The 19210-nt window shown below is 31.7% G+C and overlaps 1 protein-coding gene across 1 annotated transcript in view; it reads right to left on the reverse strand.

Annotated features, from left to right (window-relative positions):
* LOC143247931 (solute carrier family 23 member 1-like) overlaps positions 1-18493 on the reverse strand; it is a 35397-nt gene extending 16904 nt beyond the window's left edge. Inside the window, exons 1-3 of the mRNA XM_076496482.1 lie at positions 18446-18493; positions 17512-17643; positions 9180-9197 (exon numbers count right to left, since the gene is read on the reverse strand). Coding sequence (XP_076352597.1) covers positions 9180-9197; positions 17512-17643; positions 18446-18493 — 198 coding nt within the window. The remainder of the gene's footprint in view (positions 1-9179; positions 9198-17511; positions 17644-18445) is intronic.
* Positions 18494-19210: the final 717 nt, after the last annotated feature.

Consider the following 19210-nt stretch of genomic DNA (forward strand, 5'->3'; position numbering starts at 1 on the left):
AAATAAATAAAACTTTATCAACGTACCTTCAATTCGGAAGCCGGATTATCCTGTTCCATGCTTACTAAATATTTTATGAAGGATTTCTGAAGTAATAAATACAGATACCAATAGGACAAGTTGAAAACAACTGTAGAACTGTGTACAAATATTCCTACCAATCTAAGTGAAGTTCCTTTAGGTAGGAGGAGCTTTAAAAACGTAATATCATCAGATGTGACGAAACTAACTCTCATAAAATTTAAATTTTGTTCAACTTAGAAAGATATTTATGTTTGGAGAGAATTAAATATTGTATTTTTTTTACTGATTTATTTTTATGTATTTATTTTATTGTCGATGGTTGCTTTAATTAAACATATATTTAAAAAGGTATGTAACTTGTATTGTTAAATGCGTATTGCTAATTTCTGCCTCTTCTCTATGTCTTTAAAATATTTTCAAGTGTAAAAATAAACAATGTATTGTGTGTGTATGTAAACACTAGTGACTGCCAGTATTGTTGCGAACTAAAATATACATCTCTGAACTTTCAACGTCACGTGAATCTTGTTAAGTAATAGGGGTTATTTAGCATTAATTAAACTATCGAAATAGAGGATACAAATCTTGAAGAATTATTTATACATATATTACCCTTGATATAATCTCTCTCTCTCTCTATGTGTTTGGGTATATAAATATGTACATCTGGGAGGGTCAGGTACACCCGACCTTTTCCTCCTTCCTTTTCACTGTTAGAGTGGACTTATTAATATAGTTAAAGTTAATACACGAGTGATGAGCACAAATCAGGCCCTTTTCAGGGCAATGTTCATATATTTTGTACTTTCGGATCTAAGTCTAGAACATAGGTGACCTGTTTTATTTTAGCACTAATATTTTTTATTTATATTTACTTTTATTCTTTAAATTATTATTTATTATTTTCATTGTTTTTTATTTCTTTTGATACTTAATTTAGTTTAATGATCTAATGTATAAGTTTATCAGGGAGAGGTGTTTGTGGCTCTCTTCATTTTATATGCAATACCTGTTTAGTTTGTATAACAGCTCATATAATTATTTTTGACATAACTCTCCCTCTATCTCGGTGTTTGGGTATTGTATGTTCGTATCCTGGAGAGTCAGGTTCTCTTTGACCTGTTCCTCCTCCCCGTACTTGTGTGGTCTTGCAGTATTTGATAGTGATATTTACTTCATTTTTGGGTCAGAGTGAACTGAATATTACTCCGATCCTTTTCAGGGCAATGTCCATGTATTGTGGAACATATATGGTTATTATTTTGCCCTATCAGCCGGATGTCAAGTTTCTTTGTATCACTTTTTTTTATTCATTATATGTATATATATATAACAAACATACATGTTTTATTATATATTTATTATTATTTTTATTTATTTATTTTATTTATTTTTATTTAGTATTATTTTATGTTTAAAATATATATTGACCGGGTAGAGATGTTTAGGTCCAGCTTCATCATGTATCAGGTATCTATCTAGTTCGCATAGTGTTTCGTTTTTCATCCAATTTTTATCGAAGTACGTTATTCTACAATGTAGGAGTCTATCTGGTGCGGTTGGTATGTTCGAATATTCATGTATGAATTGAGATGATGTAGTTCTTGTAACTCTGTATGCTGTTGTGAGTAGTGTGTTTTGGATTGTTTGTAGTTTGGTTTTAATTATTTTGTCGCTTACAGTTATTCATGCCGGAGATGCGTAGTCTATTACTGGTATGTTTTGTAAATTTTTAGTATGTTGCCTGTAAATGCTCCACTGGTTTTGCCAGTTAGACTCCTATTATAGTTGGTTCTTCGCCAGACTTTATTTTTAATTTTGTTGACATGGTAAATCCAAGTTAATTTTGAATCATGGGTTAGACCTAAAAATTTAACCGATGTGGCAGTCTGAAGTAGTGTACCATTCATATATAAATCTGGTTTAGTTTTTTATGTTTTGTCAATTTCGTAAAGACTACGAGTTGTGTTTTTGCTGTGTTTATTTTTATTCGATATTTTTGACAGTATTCACTTATTCTATTTAGTTGTGGTTGTATGTTAGTGGCTGCTATTGTTGGTGTTGCGGCACTTTTCAAGAGTACTACATCATCAGCGAACTGTGAAGAGAATCCATGATTAGGATCATTCAGTGCCATATTGTTTACATACATGATGAAGAGTATAGGGCTAACCACTCCTCCCTGAGGGACATCAGCTTCTGGGGTAAAGTACTCAGAAAATGTACCCTCAACATTCACTCTACACTTTCTATTTTCAAAAAGTTAGATAGCCAGCGAATAATTCCACGCGGTTGTCCCATTTCATTTATTCGGAACCTGAGACTATCGTGCCATACGGTGTCGAATGCTTTCTCGATATCGAGGAAGCAAGTGACAGTGCATTCTTTTTTATAGAAGCTATTTATTATATTTTCGGTTAATCTAATTAAATGATCTGTAGTTTGTCTAAGTTTCCTGAATCCATTTTGTTTTTTTGGTAATTTTGATGATATCTCCAAGAATGTGGAGAGTCTATCACTGATTATTCTTTCGAGAATTTTATCTGCACAGCTGGTCGGGCTGATTGGTCGGTAGCTATAAGGTTTATTTGCTAGCTTTCCTTCCTTAGCGAACATTAATATATTGGTGAGTTTCCAAGAAACTGGGATGTATCCTGAGGAGAGAGATAGATTAAATCGTGTTTTTAGGTGGTCAAACAATTTCGGAGTGCCCTTTTTTAGAAGGATGGTTTGTATTTCATCTTTACCTGTAGATGTTTTTGTAAGGATATTTCTTTCGTTAATATCGTGTCTTCGTAGTTTTCATAGTTTGTGATGTGTCTTGTGTTTCTCTCAAATATGCTCATCGGGAAAATTGGTTCAAATTTTTTTTATTATTTAGTGTGTGGTTGGTGACTTTATTGTAGAAATATCTATTCATGTCTGGATCAGAATGAGTTTTAAATGTATTTTGTAGTTGAGCTTTGATACTATTACACTTTCAAGTCTGTTTTGAATTACACCCAAAGTTACACGAGGATTATCTGCGCTCGCCGTCCTTAATTTAGAAGTGTAACACTAGAGGGAAGGCAGATAGTCAACGCCAGCTCTTTGGCTACTATTTTACTAACCAAAATAGGATTGACCGTCATATTATAACACTCCAATGGCTGAAATGACGACCATGTTTTGTGTGACGGCATCAGAAGCGAAGAAACTATTTCTAGTTGTTGTTTTGAATTTCATATCAAGTTGCACGAGGGCCATCGATCTGTGCTACTCGTCCCTAATTAAGTAGTGTACGGCTAGAGGAAAGGGAGAACGTCATTACCACCCACAGCCAACTCTTGGGCTATTCTTTCACCAACGAATAATGAGATTGACCATCAAATTATTAGGATAGTAGGAGATGGAGAAACGTAATATCATCAAAAGTGACGAAACTCTTTCTCTCAAAATGGAAATAATTTTAACTTAAAAATAGATTTAGTTTTTGATGAATACAAAAATTGTATTTTTTACTTATTTACTGTTATATATTTATTTTCAAATTTATATTTGCTTTAGTTAAACATATGTTTAAAAAACGCATGTAACTTATATTATAAAAAGTGTATTTCGAAATGTCCGCCTTTTCTCTGAATCTATAAAAGATTCTCGAGTGTCAGAATCATCAATGTACTGTGTGCGTATATAATGTACATGTGACTTCCAGTATTGTTGGCAAATGTGCTTTTGAGAATATCTTCCATAGTTTATAAATCCACACGTTAAAACAGTTGTAAATTGTTGGTTTTATACATCTGGTATATTACAAACTTCGAAAACTATCAGTGTGATAAACGCTTATCAATTGAGACACTGCAGAAATTTGAGCAGGAACATTTACAGAATTCGGACATCACAAACTATCTAACTTCAGTGAATTAACTTTGGACGTTAGTATTTCTACGAGAATATTGTATAACTTCGGCTGTTAATAAATCACGTAAAAGCAGCCAATAAAAGAGAGCTAGCTGTTAAGTGAAGTGTACCGATATGACTCAAAATTAATTCGTTCTTCCTGAACCATCGATAAAATATTTAGTTTCAGACCAGGGAAAAGAGTCTTTATTCTTTGCAACTTTGTAAAAGTATTACATATATATTATCATTTTTAATTAATATTTGTAATAACTGTTATTATGAATTGTGTTATTGTTTGTATATTAAAATATATATGTGTTAAGAAAGAAATATGTGTCGTATAGTCTTGACGTAAAACATCATAAATTTGATACATATCACATTCAATTAATAAATAAAATTTAATTACAATGAAATGATATGAAATCGTAATATGTCGTTCGAGATAAATGATAATACGTAACTTATAATATTAATTTTACACGCGCTCAATTCGAAATCTCTAATAGACAAACTAAGAAATATGACAGACAAATGTGCAGTCTAATGTGGTTTTTATCATTATTATTAGTTTTATTAAATTTGTTGTTTCTGTTAAAATTGTAAATTTAAACATTTAATATTGCCTATAAAAGTATAATTTTGAACACATTTTTCTGCTTAACACTATCTAACTGAGACGATAACGCAAACTTTAGGTAGTGTAGCCAGACAAGAACAAGTGTACAGCAGCTCAGAAAATAAGGTGAGAAACACACATAGACGTAAACAAAATAATGAAAATAACTACAGAGTAGTTCCATATCAAGAATGATACCATGTACTGATTTTACTGCCTTGCAATTCCCAATAGAAATGTTAATATATGGCATTGTTATTATCTGAATTAAGTTATTCACGGAATATATGAATTACTTAAACGTATTCCACACTATGGGTTTTTGGACGTCATAGAACAACGATTATCCAAGCGAACTATCTGATTAATGGAAAATACCCCAAAAGTTGGTGGTGAGTTCTGCCCTCTACTTATCTGTCAGTTAAAAAGTGTAGCGTAGAGAGTAATTCTGTGGAATTGCAAGAAATTTGCAAAATAAATTGCATCGACATCTAGTGATCAATAATAAAGTATTTCATTAAGTATTGACAATTTCCTGTTGTTTTTTCTTGTAAAACTTTTGATGTATTAAATAATGATTACACTTTGTGAATTCTCCTTCTTTTATGTTATTAACAATAATAAGTTTGGATGTTTTAATAATTTCTATTAATACTGTAAAGATGGTTGAAGCCTAAAAATGTCTCAAACACGAAATCTTGTATCAAAGACATAATCCTCTAATGAAAGTGAATAGTCTAAAATATTTTATATTTCCAAAAGTTCAGATTATTCAATGAATTACATTCAAAGTTGTTTATCTTCGTATATTTCTTAAGCCACTCTTTTACCAACGCATAGTGGGAATGATCGTAACATTATAACACCCCCTACGGCTAAACGGGCGAGCATGTTTGGCGTGACGAAGAGCCTAACCCGCGACCCTCAGATTACTAGTTGAGACCATTAACCAGCTGGTCGTGCCGTGCTGTTTTAAAAAAGAAATAAATTCTAAGTACAACTTCCGCTTAGTGATAAATTTATTTGCTGAGATCATGCGTTTATGTTGTTTCTTTCTTTGTCTTACATATGGTATGATGTTTTCGCATTAATTAGGTATCTTAAAGACACAGTTTATATTTGAATGTTTATTCCATCTAATATTGTTAAATTCTTAAGTAAGGTATTACGTTGCCAACTCACGTAGCTTTAAAAAGAGATTCTGCAAAACAATCGTGATATTCAGTTATTAGGTATAGAGTTCAAATTAAAGGTTTTCTAGGAGTAAACATGATTAGTTTATAAAATAAACATGTCAACTACCTCATCTGTTTTGTTACATTTCGTTCGAGTGATTTATATTTTCCAAGAAAGTAAATACCTTTATGGATATATTTAAAAAACAACAACAGCGATTGTAAATTGTTAGGATACTGAAAGGTACTGGGGCCCGGCATGGCCAAGCGCGTTAAGGCGTGCGACTCGTAATCCGAGGATCGCGGGTTCGCGCCCGTGTCGCGCCAAACATGCTCGCTTTCCCAGCCATGGGTGCGTAATAATGTGACGGTCAATCCCACTATTCGTTGGTAAAAGAGTAGCCCAAGTGTTGGCGGTGGGTGATGATGACTAGTTGCCTTCCCTCTAGTCTTACACTACTAAATTAGGGACGGCTCGGTGCAGTGGGCTAACAACCTACTCACTTAAAAACCTGTTAATGAATCCGCAAGTGATTGCGGCCCTATGTTCCTTGCTGGAATCGAGTGGTGAATGAATGAAAGGTATTGTGTTTACCAATAGATTATACATATATTAGAAATAACATAGAACAATTAACTTTGAGAATTTACATATTTTTGTTTAGCATAGTGTTGGAATTATTATATTCAGCAGCCTATTAATATTCAGGAATCGGAAATCCTATAACCCGAACGTTTCAGAATAGTGGACCTTCTTTCTTCATTGGCGAATAGAAGAAGAACGGTCCACTTTTCAAAATCTCTTCGGTTAAAGGGTTTCCATTGTTATCAAAAGTTCTTGAACATCATGTGATCATATGTTACTCCAGGGCATTTGTTTGGTAGTTTGTTATTTTCTTTCTCTTTGTTTTAATATCAGAAAACATCCAACAAAAGTTCAAAGTGTATTTTAAAAAATAGATGTAATTTTGGAGCATCCTCGGAATTGATCTGTGTAAAGAGAAAATTATTTTTATTTCTTGCTCTGGAAGTTCATATGAAATGCTGTATTGTAACTTAAGAGTTAACTGCCTTAGAAATACCAGCGTATAATAGTTTTATGTTGTACTATTTCATTTTAACTTCATCACAAATTTTACCGAAAATTGGTGCTTCTCAATTTAAATATGCCAGCCCCGAACGCTCAGGTAATAAGACACTCAACTCGTAATCTGAGAGTCGCGGGTTGGAATCCCCATCACACCAATCATGTTCGCCATTTCAGCCGTGGAGGCGTTATAATGTGACGGTTTATCCCACTATTCCTTGGTAAAAGAGAACCCAAGAACTGGCGGTAAGTAATAGTGACTAGCTCCCTCTCTCTAGTCTTACACTGCTAAATTAGGGACGTCTAGTGCAGATAGCCCTCGTGTATCTTTGCGCGAAATTCAAATAAAAACAAACAATTTAAATATACATCTCTTAATAAACAAGTACGTTGAATACTTGAATGCTAGAGAGAAAGCAGTTTAATGAGCCAGATATATCAACAGATGTGACAAAACTATATCTCATGAAGTTTAAACTTTGTCTCCCTTAGAAAGAGATTTATGTTTTGGTGATGATTAAAGACTGTATTTTTTTTTACTGATTTAATCTTATATATTTATTTTAATATTGATGGTTGCTTTAGTTAAACATATATTTAAATATGTATGTAACTTTCTCTCTGGTGTTTGGGTATATATAATTTTATACCCATGAGGGTCAGGTACATCAGACCTATTCCTCCTTCCATTACATTGTTGGAATTGACTGATTGATATGGATTAATATCAACTCAGGCTGGTCCTTTTCAGGGCAATGTCCATTTATGTTTTTCTTTTTTTAAGTCTAGTACGCAGGTGGCTGTTTTAATTTAGCACTATTTTATTAATTATTATTATTTAAATTTGATTTTATCTAAAGATCAGATGTACAGATTTAACGGGGAGAGGTGTTAGAAGCAATAGCACCTTGGATACTGATGTGTAATACTGTGAATTTATCCATGTTTAACAGACTTCATGATGTATGTTAACATTTGTGGTATGTATTTTTCGATGTTTTTCATAATTATTTTAATGATTATATCTGTTAGACTGTTTTCATTATTTGGATTTGTGTATTCTGTCACTATTTCAAAAAATGTAAAAGTAATGGCATTGGTTAGTGTGTTTTCAATATTCATAGGTGTGGTTTTGTGTGTGTCATCAGTTGTTGTTTATTACTTGTTGATGGATTTTTCTGCATGAATGATGTTTTTTAACTACTGCAGCATATGAGTTTGTTTGGGTGTTTGTATTTTGTGGTGTTTGAGTAGTAGTTGATTTTGATTGTTCTTGGATTTTGTTTGTTTGTGGCTTGTTCATGTTTGGATTTTTAAGTTCGTACAAATGTGGCTTAACAGATTTGTATTTTTGGCATCCTTTATAATTTGCCGTGTTCTTCTCCACAATTACAGCATTTAGATTTAGGGTTTAGTGTGGTACACTGTGATATGTGGTGATTTTCTCTACAGACTACACATCGCGCAATTGCTTGGCATGCTGCTGCTACATGTCCAAACCTTTGGCATTGGTAAAACTGTGTTACAACCACTGATGGTGTTTTGGTTTGTTCTACTGTGTATTTGTGATACCACATTGTGATACCATTATTTATTAGCTGGGTTATATCTTGGGTATTTTCTGTAATTATTTTAATTAGTTTAGTTGGTCTTTTAGTTATATTAGAAATTATTCGTTTCACTGAAACGTGTTTTATGTTTAGTTCACTTAATTCATCCTTAATATCCTTTATGTCAATAGAGAGGTGCAACCCCCTAATTACAAAAGATTTGGGTGTTGGCCTAGCTCCAGGTTAGTGCACAGTTATATTTCCTGTTTTAAAAGCGTCTGAAGGCCATTATTTCAGTAATCTATTTAAGTAAGCGGGTTCCTGTTCTTGAACGAGGACCCCGCCTTGAGACACACGCTTAATGTAAGTAATGTTAATTTTACGTTTACACCTGAATATTTCCCTTGCTAGTTGCGGTTGGTTGTAATTTCCCGGTATGCCTTTATGATAATTGCGTTTTTTGGTAATTTAGATATATTTTGTATGTGTGTTTCTGTGTTTGTTAGTGTTTGTTTTCTCTTACTTCTAGTCTTCACTAGGGTGAAGCCTTCGTCGTCAGAACTAGCTTCGTCTGGTTCTGAATTTGTATTTGTTTCAACATCCAGAGTGGGGTTTTTAACATTTATACTACTAGTTATTAGTTTTTCATTGTCAACAGCAGTAGCGTTCATATTTTCTTCAGTTATTTTATATATATTTTTCTTTCTTTTTTTCCCTATCTTTAATTTGAGTAACATTCACTGAGGAGGCTATAGTTTTTAGTTCTTCTTTAGCAAGTTTTATTGAAGTTTTTAAATTTATATTTTCATTTACTATTTGGCCACCTACATTAGACTTACCTTTTGTTGAACACTGTCCTAGGCCTTCGACACCACTACATCGTTCGGCTTGCCGGTCTTCTTCGGCATTTCGGCCGGTATGGTTCGTATCTTCAAATGTTGAGTAACCCAGATAGAATTATTTGAAGTGATAGGTTCTCGACAAACTTACTCTTCACTCAATTTTCTGTTATAAATTTGCTAAAATCAAAAATTCGTCTGTCTTATTTCACTCTCGCCAACAAACTCCCATGTTTGTAACTTGTATTGTTAAATGTGTATTTGTAATTTCAGCCTCTTCTCTAACTCTTTAAAAGATTCTCGAGTGTAAGAATAAACAACGTACTGTGTTTGTATGTAAATACCAGTGACTCCGTGTATTGTTGCCAACTTAACTATACGTCTCTGAACTTTCAACGTCACGTGAATTTTGTAAAAAATAAGGATTGTTAAGCATTAATTAAACATCGAAATAGAGAACAAAACATTCAAGGATTATTTATACATATTTTAACCTTGATATAATTGTTATACTTTCAAATCTCGCTTAATATTTGTTTAGCAATAAAACTGAAAACTACGCCTATATTTCGATGATATCAAAACGAGGAAGAAATACAAAGTAGTTCTGTAAATTTGGTTTGGTTTTGAATTTCGCATAAAGCTTCACAATGGCTATCTGAGTTAGCTGTCCCTAGTTTAGCAGTGTAAGACTAGAGGGAAGGCAGTTAGTTAGACCACCTACCGCCAACTCCTGGCTTAGTCTTTTACCAACGAATAATAGGATTGACCGTCACATTATAACGTCCACACGCCTGAAAGGGCGAGCATGTTTGGTGTGACAGGGATTCGAACTCGCAGATTACAAGCCGAGTGCCTTAACCACCTGGCCATGCCGGGCAGTTAGTTCTGGAAAGAACGTTAATTAAAGAACCTGAGAAATAGGCTTAAATCAACAAATACATCGTAGTACATCTAAATATTAGGAGCAAGACTGCAAAAAAATTGTTTGTTTGTTGTTACTGGTGATTAAGTTGTTTTCAAGTGTAAAATTAATAGATTTATTCGTGTCAGAAATATATTTCAGAAAACATCTTAATACTACTTTTCATTAAATGTTTTGAGACATCTACGAGCCACCAGAACATACGAAAACTCGTTTCAGTTTAAAGTTTTTTATCATATTTGTGATCAGATCTGTATTCAAGATGTGAAAAATGATTTCATAGCAGACTGACTATTTTGATTTATCTGAAGGTATTAAATAATCAGTGATGTCGAGAAACCCACTTGTTGAGAAATTTATATGCAAAAACGGCTCGTTTGGGTTGAGAAAATATTTTACATAGAAGAGCTCTTCTATATAAATGAAGGTATTAAATGTTTAATTTGGTGTTTTCAGGTTCTGGACGTGGCTTTTTGTAAAATACAATACGATTTACATTGTTTATTTATATTTATAAGTAAAATAGAATTAGAAAGTTTTCACAGAGTATAAAAGTTAAAACAATGAACAAATTGAGAAAAAATGCAAGCATCATATTAAGCGAGCTTTAATACTTAAATATTAACTTATAAATTTAAACTTTGTATCGATATGGGCTTAAAAGGGTGAGAACCAAAGCTACCGTACTGAATAATATGCTTCTAAAATAAATGTTAAAAAAAAAACGCTTCCTTACGAATATAAGCCTGCAATGTACCTGTGCTGTAAACTTTTAATTTTAATTTCATGAAACATTTTAATTAAAGAAATGTTATACATCCTAACATTTGGTAGCTTCTGAGTAGCAGTGAGAACATTTATATCGGGACAGTGGAGATTTTGTTGAATGTTATTATGCATTTTAAAAATCATAACATTTGAAGAACATTTGCTTTGAATGCTGGGATGTTTACGTGCATATATATTTAAAAACAGAACAACACAAGTGGATACGAGGTTTTGAAAATTTTGTAAATTTGTTTTACGTTTTGAAATCTATATAAATATTTAAACTTAGGACGAAACAAACCTTGCAGAAAAGAACTCCAAACAAAAATCGAGGAACAATCTAATGTTGAGATGTTACGACACATCAGTTAGATGTTGTTAGTTTAGTTAATGAAAATTTTATGTGAAGGAAGCAAAAACTGATAAAAATTACAAACACCAGAAGTGTATGGAGTATTAAAAATATAATATAAGATTAAAGTATTACAAAAATATTTTCAGAAATGGTATAGTTTTTCATACACTTTGTTTATATATCTTTGCTATAACGGATATCATCAACTATAATAACTCCAGGGTAATGTTTGTTTAGATTTTTCTGACAGTTTAACTATTCTTTTAGAAATTAATATCAAAAATAACTAAATTAGCTTCCAGCTAATGTATGTTTTATTAGTACCGAAACGAAATGAAGAAAACAAAAAAGAAAGAAAAAGTTACACTAAAACATATTTGTAGATAGACACTTTAATTTATAATATTATAGAATACTTACATATATTCAATTTGTGAGCTAAAATTTTTAAACAAACTTTCAAAACTAAGAAAAGAGTTACATACGCTAATAAACATTATTTTATTTCAAAAATGTACGACAAAAGTTTGTTAATAATAAATCCTGCCAATTTGTCGTGAATTATTCAACACGAAGTACACTTTCTGGAACTTACAACGTGACTTTAAGGAGATTCCATTAGAGTGTCGAACTAATTCCAGCATTATTCTTTCAAGACTCTAAACGAAGGACCTTGAACATTGCATTTTCAAATAGCCTAAAGCAAGTTAAAAGATGATTTAAATTTATAAGTTAGACAAAAAATTTACAATAAATGTTATTACAAATAATGATTTACGAACATTAACCTTTTATTTATTTATATACAGAGTTTTAAACCAACTTTATTTTCAAAAGCCACTTTCTTCGTGTATTCTTACTACTATTCTCCATATCTTAGTTTTCCGTTTCTTAGCTTTACCATCAAATTAGAGACTTTAGTGAGAAGTTCAGTGATTATTTTTTATGGTAAAGAAGTCAAACATCATACCTTCTACTGTTTCCCAATACTAGAGAGCTTATTTTGATCTTTGGTTGATTCCTTTTCAGGGATACTAGGTTTCACACAAATAATTTTTCAATACGAAACGTTTCACTTTGTGTTTTAATATACGTTATGGACTGAAACATCTATTCTTAACTGGAGACATACAAATATTTTGATTTGTTCGTGTTTCTGAAGGTATTTCGTTGAATAATCGTCCTTTGTTAGATAAAGGATATCATTATTTCTTTTTTTTTATCGAAGTAAGGACTCGCGTAGATATGATTATAATGAATTATACTGGTCACAAAACATTATCTCAGTATGGGTCTTCTTCGTTTATGTGAGTTTCTTTGTTTCACCTCGTAAAAGCGTCTCTCAACTATAAAAATACACTGTGTACTATTATAAGTACAATTATCATACTTTATTATTTGTTTTAGATGTGTTTTTATTAAACGAAGTTTTGTCTATACGACTTTGTCGCGTAATTGTTTCAGATAGATCAAGATTTGTCTGTAACATGTAAAGCCTCTTAGAAAAACAAACATGAATATGCAATTACTTCTTCATCTCTGATAGAAATAGTTGAACAAAAATATGTCATGGAAACTGTTTTAAATATGGCTTATATAGTGTATCAAAAAGGAATTCAATTTGATTATGCTGAACGCTGTTGCTGGTTGCGCGTGGAATGACTTTGCACCTATATTTTAATTCGTGGGCTATCATTTATTAAATAACGTTGTACTTCACACATGGGATACGAATTTGTAAATGTTCTTTATGAATGGTTTCCAAGTCATATTGTTCTGTTTTTCTTTTTGAATAATGCCAATAAGTCAGTAAACATAATCTTTTAGAAATCCAACATCACATTTGATCATATCTTTCTGATCTCTGTGTATGCATATTCTTCATTATGGCCATTTCCTAAACAAATGAATTTTCAGTTCCATCACACTACCTAAGACATGACAAGCAACATAAATATGTAGTTCATAAAAGTAGTATTTTACCGCTTTTTGTATGAACTGCAGTTGTCTTGTTACTTCGTGATTTTTATATTTAACATTGTTATAGTATAACGTGCTATGTTTTTATTATACATCAGGTAAATTGATTTTGAATATTTGGTTTGCTTGGATTTTTATCATTAGACATCAATTAAAAAAATAGATGGATATATTTAACTTACGTTCAAATATCTAAACAAGAGCAATACAGCAATAGTTTACATAGAAATACAGTTATTTTAGATAACTGAAAGTGTTACGCTGAAATCTAGTTTTATTAAATTTGTTTTAACCCTGTGGCACATCCACTGACAACGTCCCTGATTTATTACAGCCAGTTTTGTTTCCAATTTCGCGCAAAGCTACACGAGAGCTATCTACGGTAGCTGTCCCTAGTTTTGTGTACACAAAACAGACTTTTGTATAATTTCCCTGTAAGTTGTTTATAATATAGCTCCTGATATATTTTACTAGATATTAGGCGCTATCATTGTGGCATCCATCTTTGAAATGGTTGTTGGACTTTCAGGCGTTATAAGAATAATATTTCAGTGATTAACTCCTTTAGTTATCCTGCCTACTATCGCGTTGATAGGACTTTCACTCTTTGAAGAACAGCTTCTAAAGCTAGTAAGAACTGGGGAATAGCATTTATGTAAGTCTTGTTCTATAATGGATTTTTTTTTGCTAGTTTACGTGTTTTTATTTCATTTGATCTGTTGTTATTTATCTTAGAATTCATTAATTAATAAACATGAAGTGTTTTAACATTAAAATTAAATAAATAAATCATGAGCTTATTTTGGAAATAAGTATGAAAGGATTGTTCTTCTTGGAAGCTAATTTGTTTTCCTTAATTTTTCATAAGTAGCTCGGCCTTAGATGTTTTGCCGTTTTCAAACGAATACAGAAATTAACGTATGCTGAATACGAAAATTTCCATTTTTCTCTACCACGTACAATATTTTCAGAAAAAGTCATATGTACGTCATATGAATCATTTCCGTTTAATTCGGGATACATTTTGTTGTGCTTAAAACAGTAAAAAATGCTGGCTATAAACTTCTTTATACCAATTTCGACGTGAGAGTCTTATGGATTATTCTACAACCCGTGATAAACACGACGCTAGTATAGTATAGTATATATTACATAACAGGCAGCATGAGAAACCATTTTTTTATATTATTTAATTGTTCGTGCACTTATACATTGTTTTTTACAAATTTGAATATTACTTTTCTCTCTCACCGGAAACAAGAGGTTGTGTAAATGTCCAAAGATACTTGTGGTAATTATGTAGCAAAGAAACAAAGAAAAAAATTGCATAATTCGTCAAAGCTGGATTTTACGCATATTTTATAATAATACTTGGTTACAAGACAAATAATGGGCTCGGCAAAAATAATTTCACAATTGGTGTTGAAGAGTTAAGAGAATGGACTAAAGGTAAGAGGAAGTATTTGCCTTTTAAAATTCTAGTGGTCAAGTATGAGCCTAAAAACCTTGGTAATGACGCCATTTTGAACATGTATCGTGCAAGGCCACAATACTCTAAATAAAAAGGAAATTTTTTATCAAAACTATAGTCTGCTACTAACCAACATGATCTTGATGTACTTCTACCTACTATATCAAAGACTTTTCACATAGTTGCATCTGATTCAGAATCCAATGTTAATAGAAATTATGATAGGAATTTTTTTCAACATGAATTATCCGGTGAGATTAATGATTTGGTAAGAAATTTGAGTCTTAAGAAATTCTGGATTCCAAACTCCTGGAAAAGGACTTCCTTTTTACTGGTACATACTTTTATAGGTACAGAAGTTTGAGAAAGAGTTTATACCATAGTTTTTGCAAGAAATTTCACTTGTCACTGTAACGATATTGCTGAATTAATGTCAATGCTAGGAGCTGCAGTCTGTGAGCTACGTGAGTGACGACTGTTTTTTTAATTCCGTCAAAATAAGTCCAAAAGATATTCTCCTTCAAAATTGTTAACATATATGCTTCTGTTTTTATTGCTGAATCGGTTCACTTCAAGGAAACGTACGAAAATGTCGAACTTCTTAATCAGGTCAAATACAATAAACATGGTTGGCAACATTGGGAATATTATATAGTCATTTGCATGTTGTTAAGCTAACAAACCGTTTAAATTAGCTTTCCTTGTTTGTTTTGTGTAAATGGGTCAGCTGAGCACGATATCAGCACAACATAAAGAAGCAATGTTTAAACAGAGTCAACCTGATACCAAGATCGAAAAACATCAGTAAAGGCGTAATATCAGCTTAATGACTGATCGTTGAAAGGAAATATTCCAAACGCCAAACATAAAAAAGAAAAAAAAAGGTTGTTTTCAAACCCCAACGTATAGATTTTCACACTCACACGAATCACGATAAATTATGATGCATATTCGATAAACAGCAACATATAATTTTGAGTTGTTTTCTTCCTGATGTGTAAGAAGTCCATGTGTTATAAAATAAGATTGAATATTATATTCGAAACCTGCGCAGCTTAATCCTTTTTCAAAAGCAAGACAAATTTTATGAAGTTTAAATTCCGAGGCCTGTGAATTACTTTATTCCGTAAAATTGATATTAAAAAGTCGTAATGGAAGTTATTGTTTTTAAACTAACAATCCTACTGGTAGAGTCCTAAGTCAACGGATTTACAATGCTAAAATCAAGGTGTTCGATTCTACTCAGTGAATTCAGCAGATAGCCCAATGTAGCTTTGTTACAAGAAACACCTGCACGCTTACATTCATTTGTTATAAAAATAATTATATCTTTCTTTTAGAAAATGAAAACCATAAAAAGTCATAGTTTTTGGAAGTTAATTTTCGGTCACTTATTTTAACTAAATAATCCATGACTTAATTCTGGGAGATAAGTGAAAAACGTCCTTTTGTTTAATTTAATCTGCTTACGTTTCTGAATGAAGTATCTAATATATTTCTATTAAGGTTTTGAAATCTACAACAATTACTTGACCCATGCGATTATATTCATTGTTCCCTTCAAATCACTTACAAAATGATTAACGCGATATTTTTTATCTTGTTGCTGTCAGTTACATAATTTATTTATATTATTAATTCTGGTAATTTATTTGGATAAATTTCAGGCTTCTTAAACATTCAATGCTTTGATTTGTTTGAATAAAGAGAAACCTTTCAGAAATGTTTTAATATGGTTCATCCTGTTTTAGTTTTGATGTTTAATAGAACTGATATTAATACACAACTGATGATGTAGAATACGTCAGAGAAGTACCAAGATATGCAGTAGATACACGACTTTCTTATATTATCTAAGAAATATCGTTGTTCTATCATCACTAGAAAACTACAAAATTTTCTCTGAACGCGACTTATGTACAATCAAGTAAAATACGATTTTGAGGAAATACAGCGAAAGAAATTTACTGCCCAATATTATAAATTATCATACAGTAGCCTCTTACGTAACACCGTAAAAGGATTAACCTGTAGAATATTAAATGCCAAAATCAAATTTCTGTTAATTATCATCCTTTAACACTCATATAAAATCCTTGTAACAAGTAGTTTTTGCAGTTTATGTTCAGTGTTCTAACAACACAGCATTAAGATAGCTGTTTCTTGTTGTTTGTTTATCACAACGATTTTTCTTCTTGTGCTCTTCTCCCAATACCTTAGAAATGTTAAAATTCCTGATTGTAGCTACAGTAGAGAAAGAGGATGAAAGATCAAACAAATTTTTCAAGCTTTTTCCAGTGAGTACAGATTTAACACACAGTTCAAACACATTTGACGTTTAAATAAATACACACCAAAGTTTAATGTTAATAAAACGGTATTCAAATAATTAAGTATTAGTGAGAAATGTTTTGCTGTAGGATTAGAAAAAAAAACCTTTAAAATGAATTTAAATTCGGCCAACTGTTACTGTGTTAACTAATGAGATAAAACAAAATGGAAACTTCAACAAAAGTATTATGAAACAAGTCCTACCAAGTAATGATACACATACTTCTATTTAATATACGAAGTAAATATTACACAGTATGTCAAAATAATTAAATTTAAATTTGTATTATTACAAATGTAATGTTTAAATTATTTTTACTAATTAACTAAAGAGTTAAAGTCTACCTCAAACTAACTGTTAACTTTTACGGTTTGTAACATATTCAGTAAGCATTATTACATTGATAATAAAAATGAAAAATAACAAATGTATAATAGTTAGAAAATTGATTTTAATGTTGCATAACAAAGAACTCCAAGGCTTCTTACAGTTGTTACTTACCATAGTTACTGTGTGGATTACTTGCTTCATACTAACTGCTGCGGGTGCTTTGAGATCAACGAACTCAGCCAAATCAGAACAAATCTTCCTGTACAGACGAAGTACTCTAGTCCCTGGCTTAGGTTTCCTTACCTAGGATAGTAGTTATAAAAAATATTCATTCAACTTTAGATTTTTTATTTATGAGTGGAATTTATGAAATTATCTGTTAATCAGTTCTTTTAATATACAACGTTGTTATCGGTTCAGTTAAAATGAAACAAATTAGTTTAAATCACTTTTAAACATATATTACGTTAAAATCAAAAAATATACTAATACAAAGTAAGAGTGTAAAAGCTATAGAAGAGTTTTATGTTCTATTTTACATGTGTTTTGTTAAATCTGTTGATGCGTATTTTTAAAATGTCACGTTTGAAAAAAAGGTTAGACAATTACATCTTGATTTTGGTCTTTCAGGACAGTGAGATTTACCAACAGTCAGTAGCGTTGCTGTTTTGGGAATGTTTGCAGGATCTGTATCGGAATTATTACGAGATTACCACGCATGCGCACGACTAGCATGTGCATCTACTCATTCACCTAGCTTTATAAATCGTGGAATATTTGCAAAAGGAATTCCTGTATCGTCTTTAGATGTGAAATGATTTCTTACAGTCAAAACATTGGAGCAATGGGAATAACAAAGTATACTCATGTGCTGCCATTCTAAAATAGATAAGGACCGTTTGTATTTCAATTTTGAATGTTATTCTGAATTGCTTAAATTTATTATGTTATTTACGTAACTGCTGATATTTTAGAATGTTAAACTTGTGTAAGTATGGTGACAGCTGATATTGCAGAGACGTAAAACTCATTTCACTTTTTCATTTGCTTGATTTCCATACCAACAGGTGGCTAGTCGATGGGTTATTCAGTATGGTGTTGTTACCATGATGATTTTTCCAGTTCTGGGGAAGTTTGGAGCCTTTTCAAACATTGTTCCTGAACCAAAATTGTTGGAGGAATAATATGAGTAATGTTTGCAATTGCAACAGGAGTTGGACTGTCCAATGTCAGCGACCTTCACTCATCGAGAAATATTTTTATCCTTCGATTATCTTTATTTTTGGGGATTACCATTCCAAAGTGGTTTAATGGCCACCAAGGTAATATTGATATAGATACGTACACTTATTAGAGTGATTTAAGTGTGAGGAAGGAAATTTGTTGAAGGTTTCGAAACGGTTCCTGAAAGTACCTGTTAGATAATAAAGATGGTTCAATATTCCACAATTTTCAAAACATACAGAGTACTTAATGTGGGAAAATATATGATAGATGTTAACCTCACACAAAATGGAAGATTCTTATAACATTATAAGATGGTTGAGACTCATTTCTTTACCAGAGAACCAGATCTTCAGTTTCTAAAATGTTCTTTATGTTACAATGGGCTGGTAAACCTTAATGTGTCTTGTCATTTATTTTGTGTTACTTAGGGAATGACGTAGCAAACCAACTCATTACAGTTCTTTTGAACACCAGCATATTTGTTGGTGGACAATTCCATACCAGATAATGAAGCATTCTTTCGAGACACCGTGAATGAACCGAATACATTGCAATGTGATAGGCAACTCCGTTAAAGCATGTTATTAAGTTTTTTAGCTTTTTAGTCTCAAAATATTGAGTTACCTTTATATTCTTTTATAGC

The sequence above is a fragment of the Tachypleus tridentatus genome, chromosome 3, assembly GCF_004210375.1.
Source record: "Tachypleus tridentatus isolate NWPU-2018 chromosome 3, ASM421037v1, whole genome shotgun sequence".
NCBI classification, from domain to species: Eukaryota; Metazoa; Arthropoda; class Merostomata; order Xiphosura; family Limulidae; genus Tachypleus; species Tachypleus tridentatus.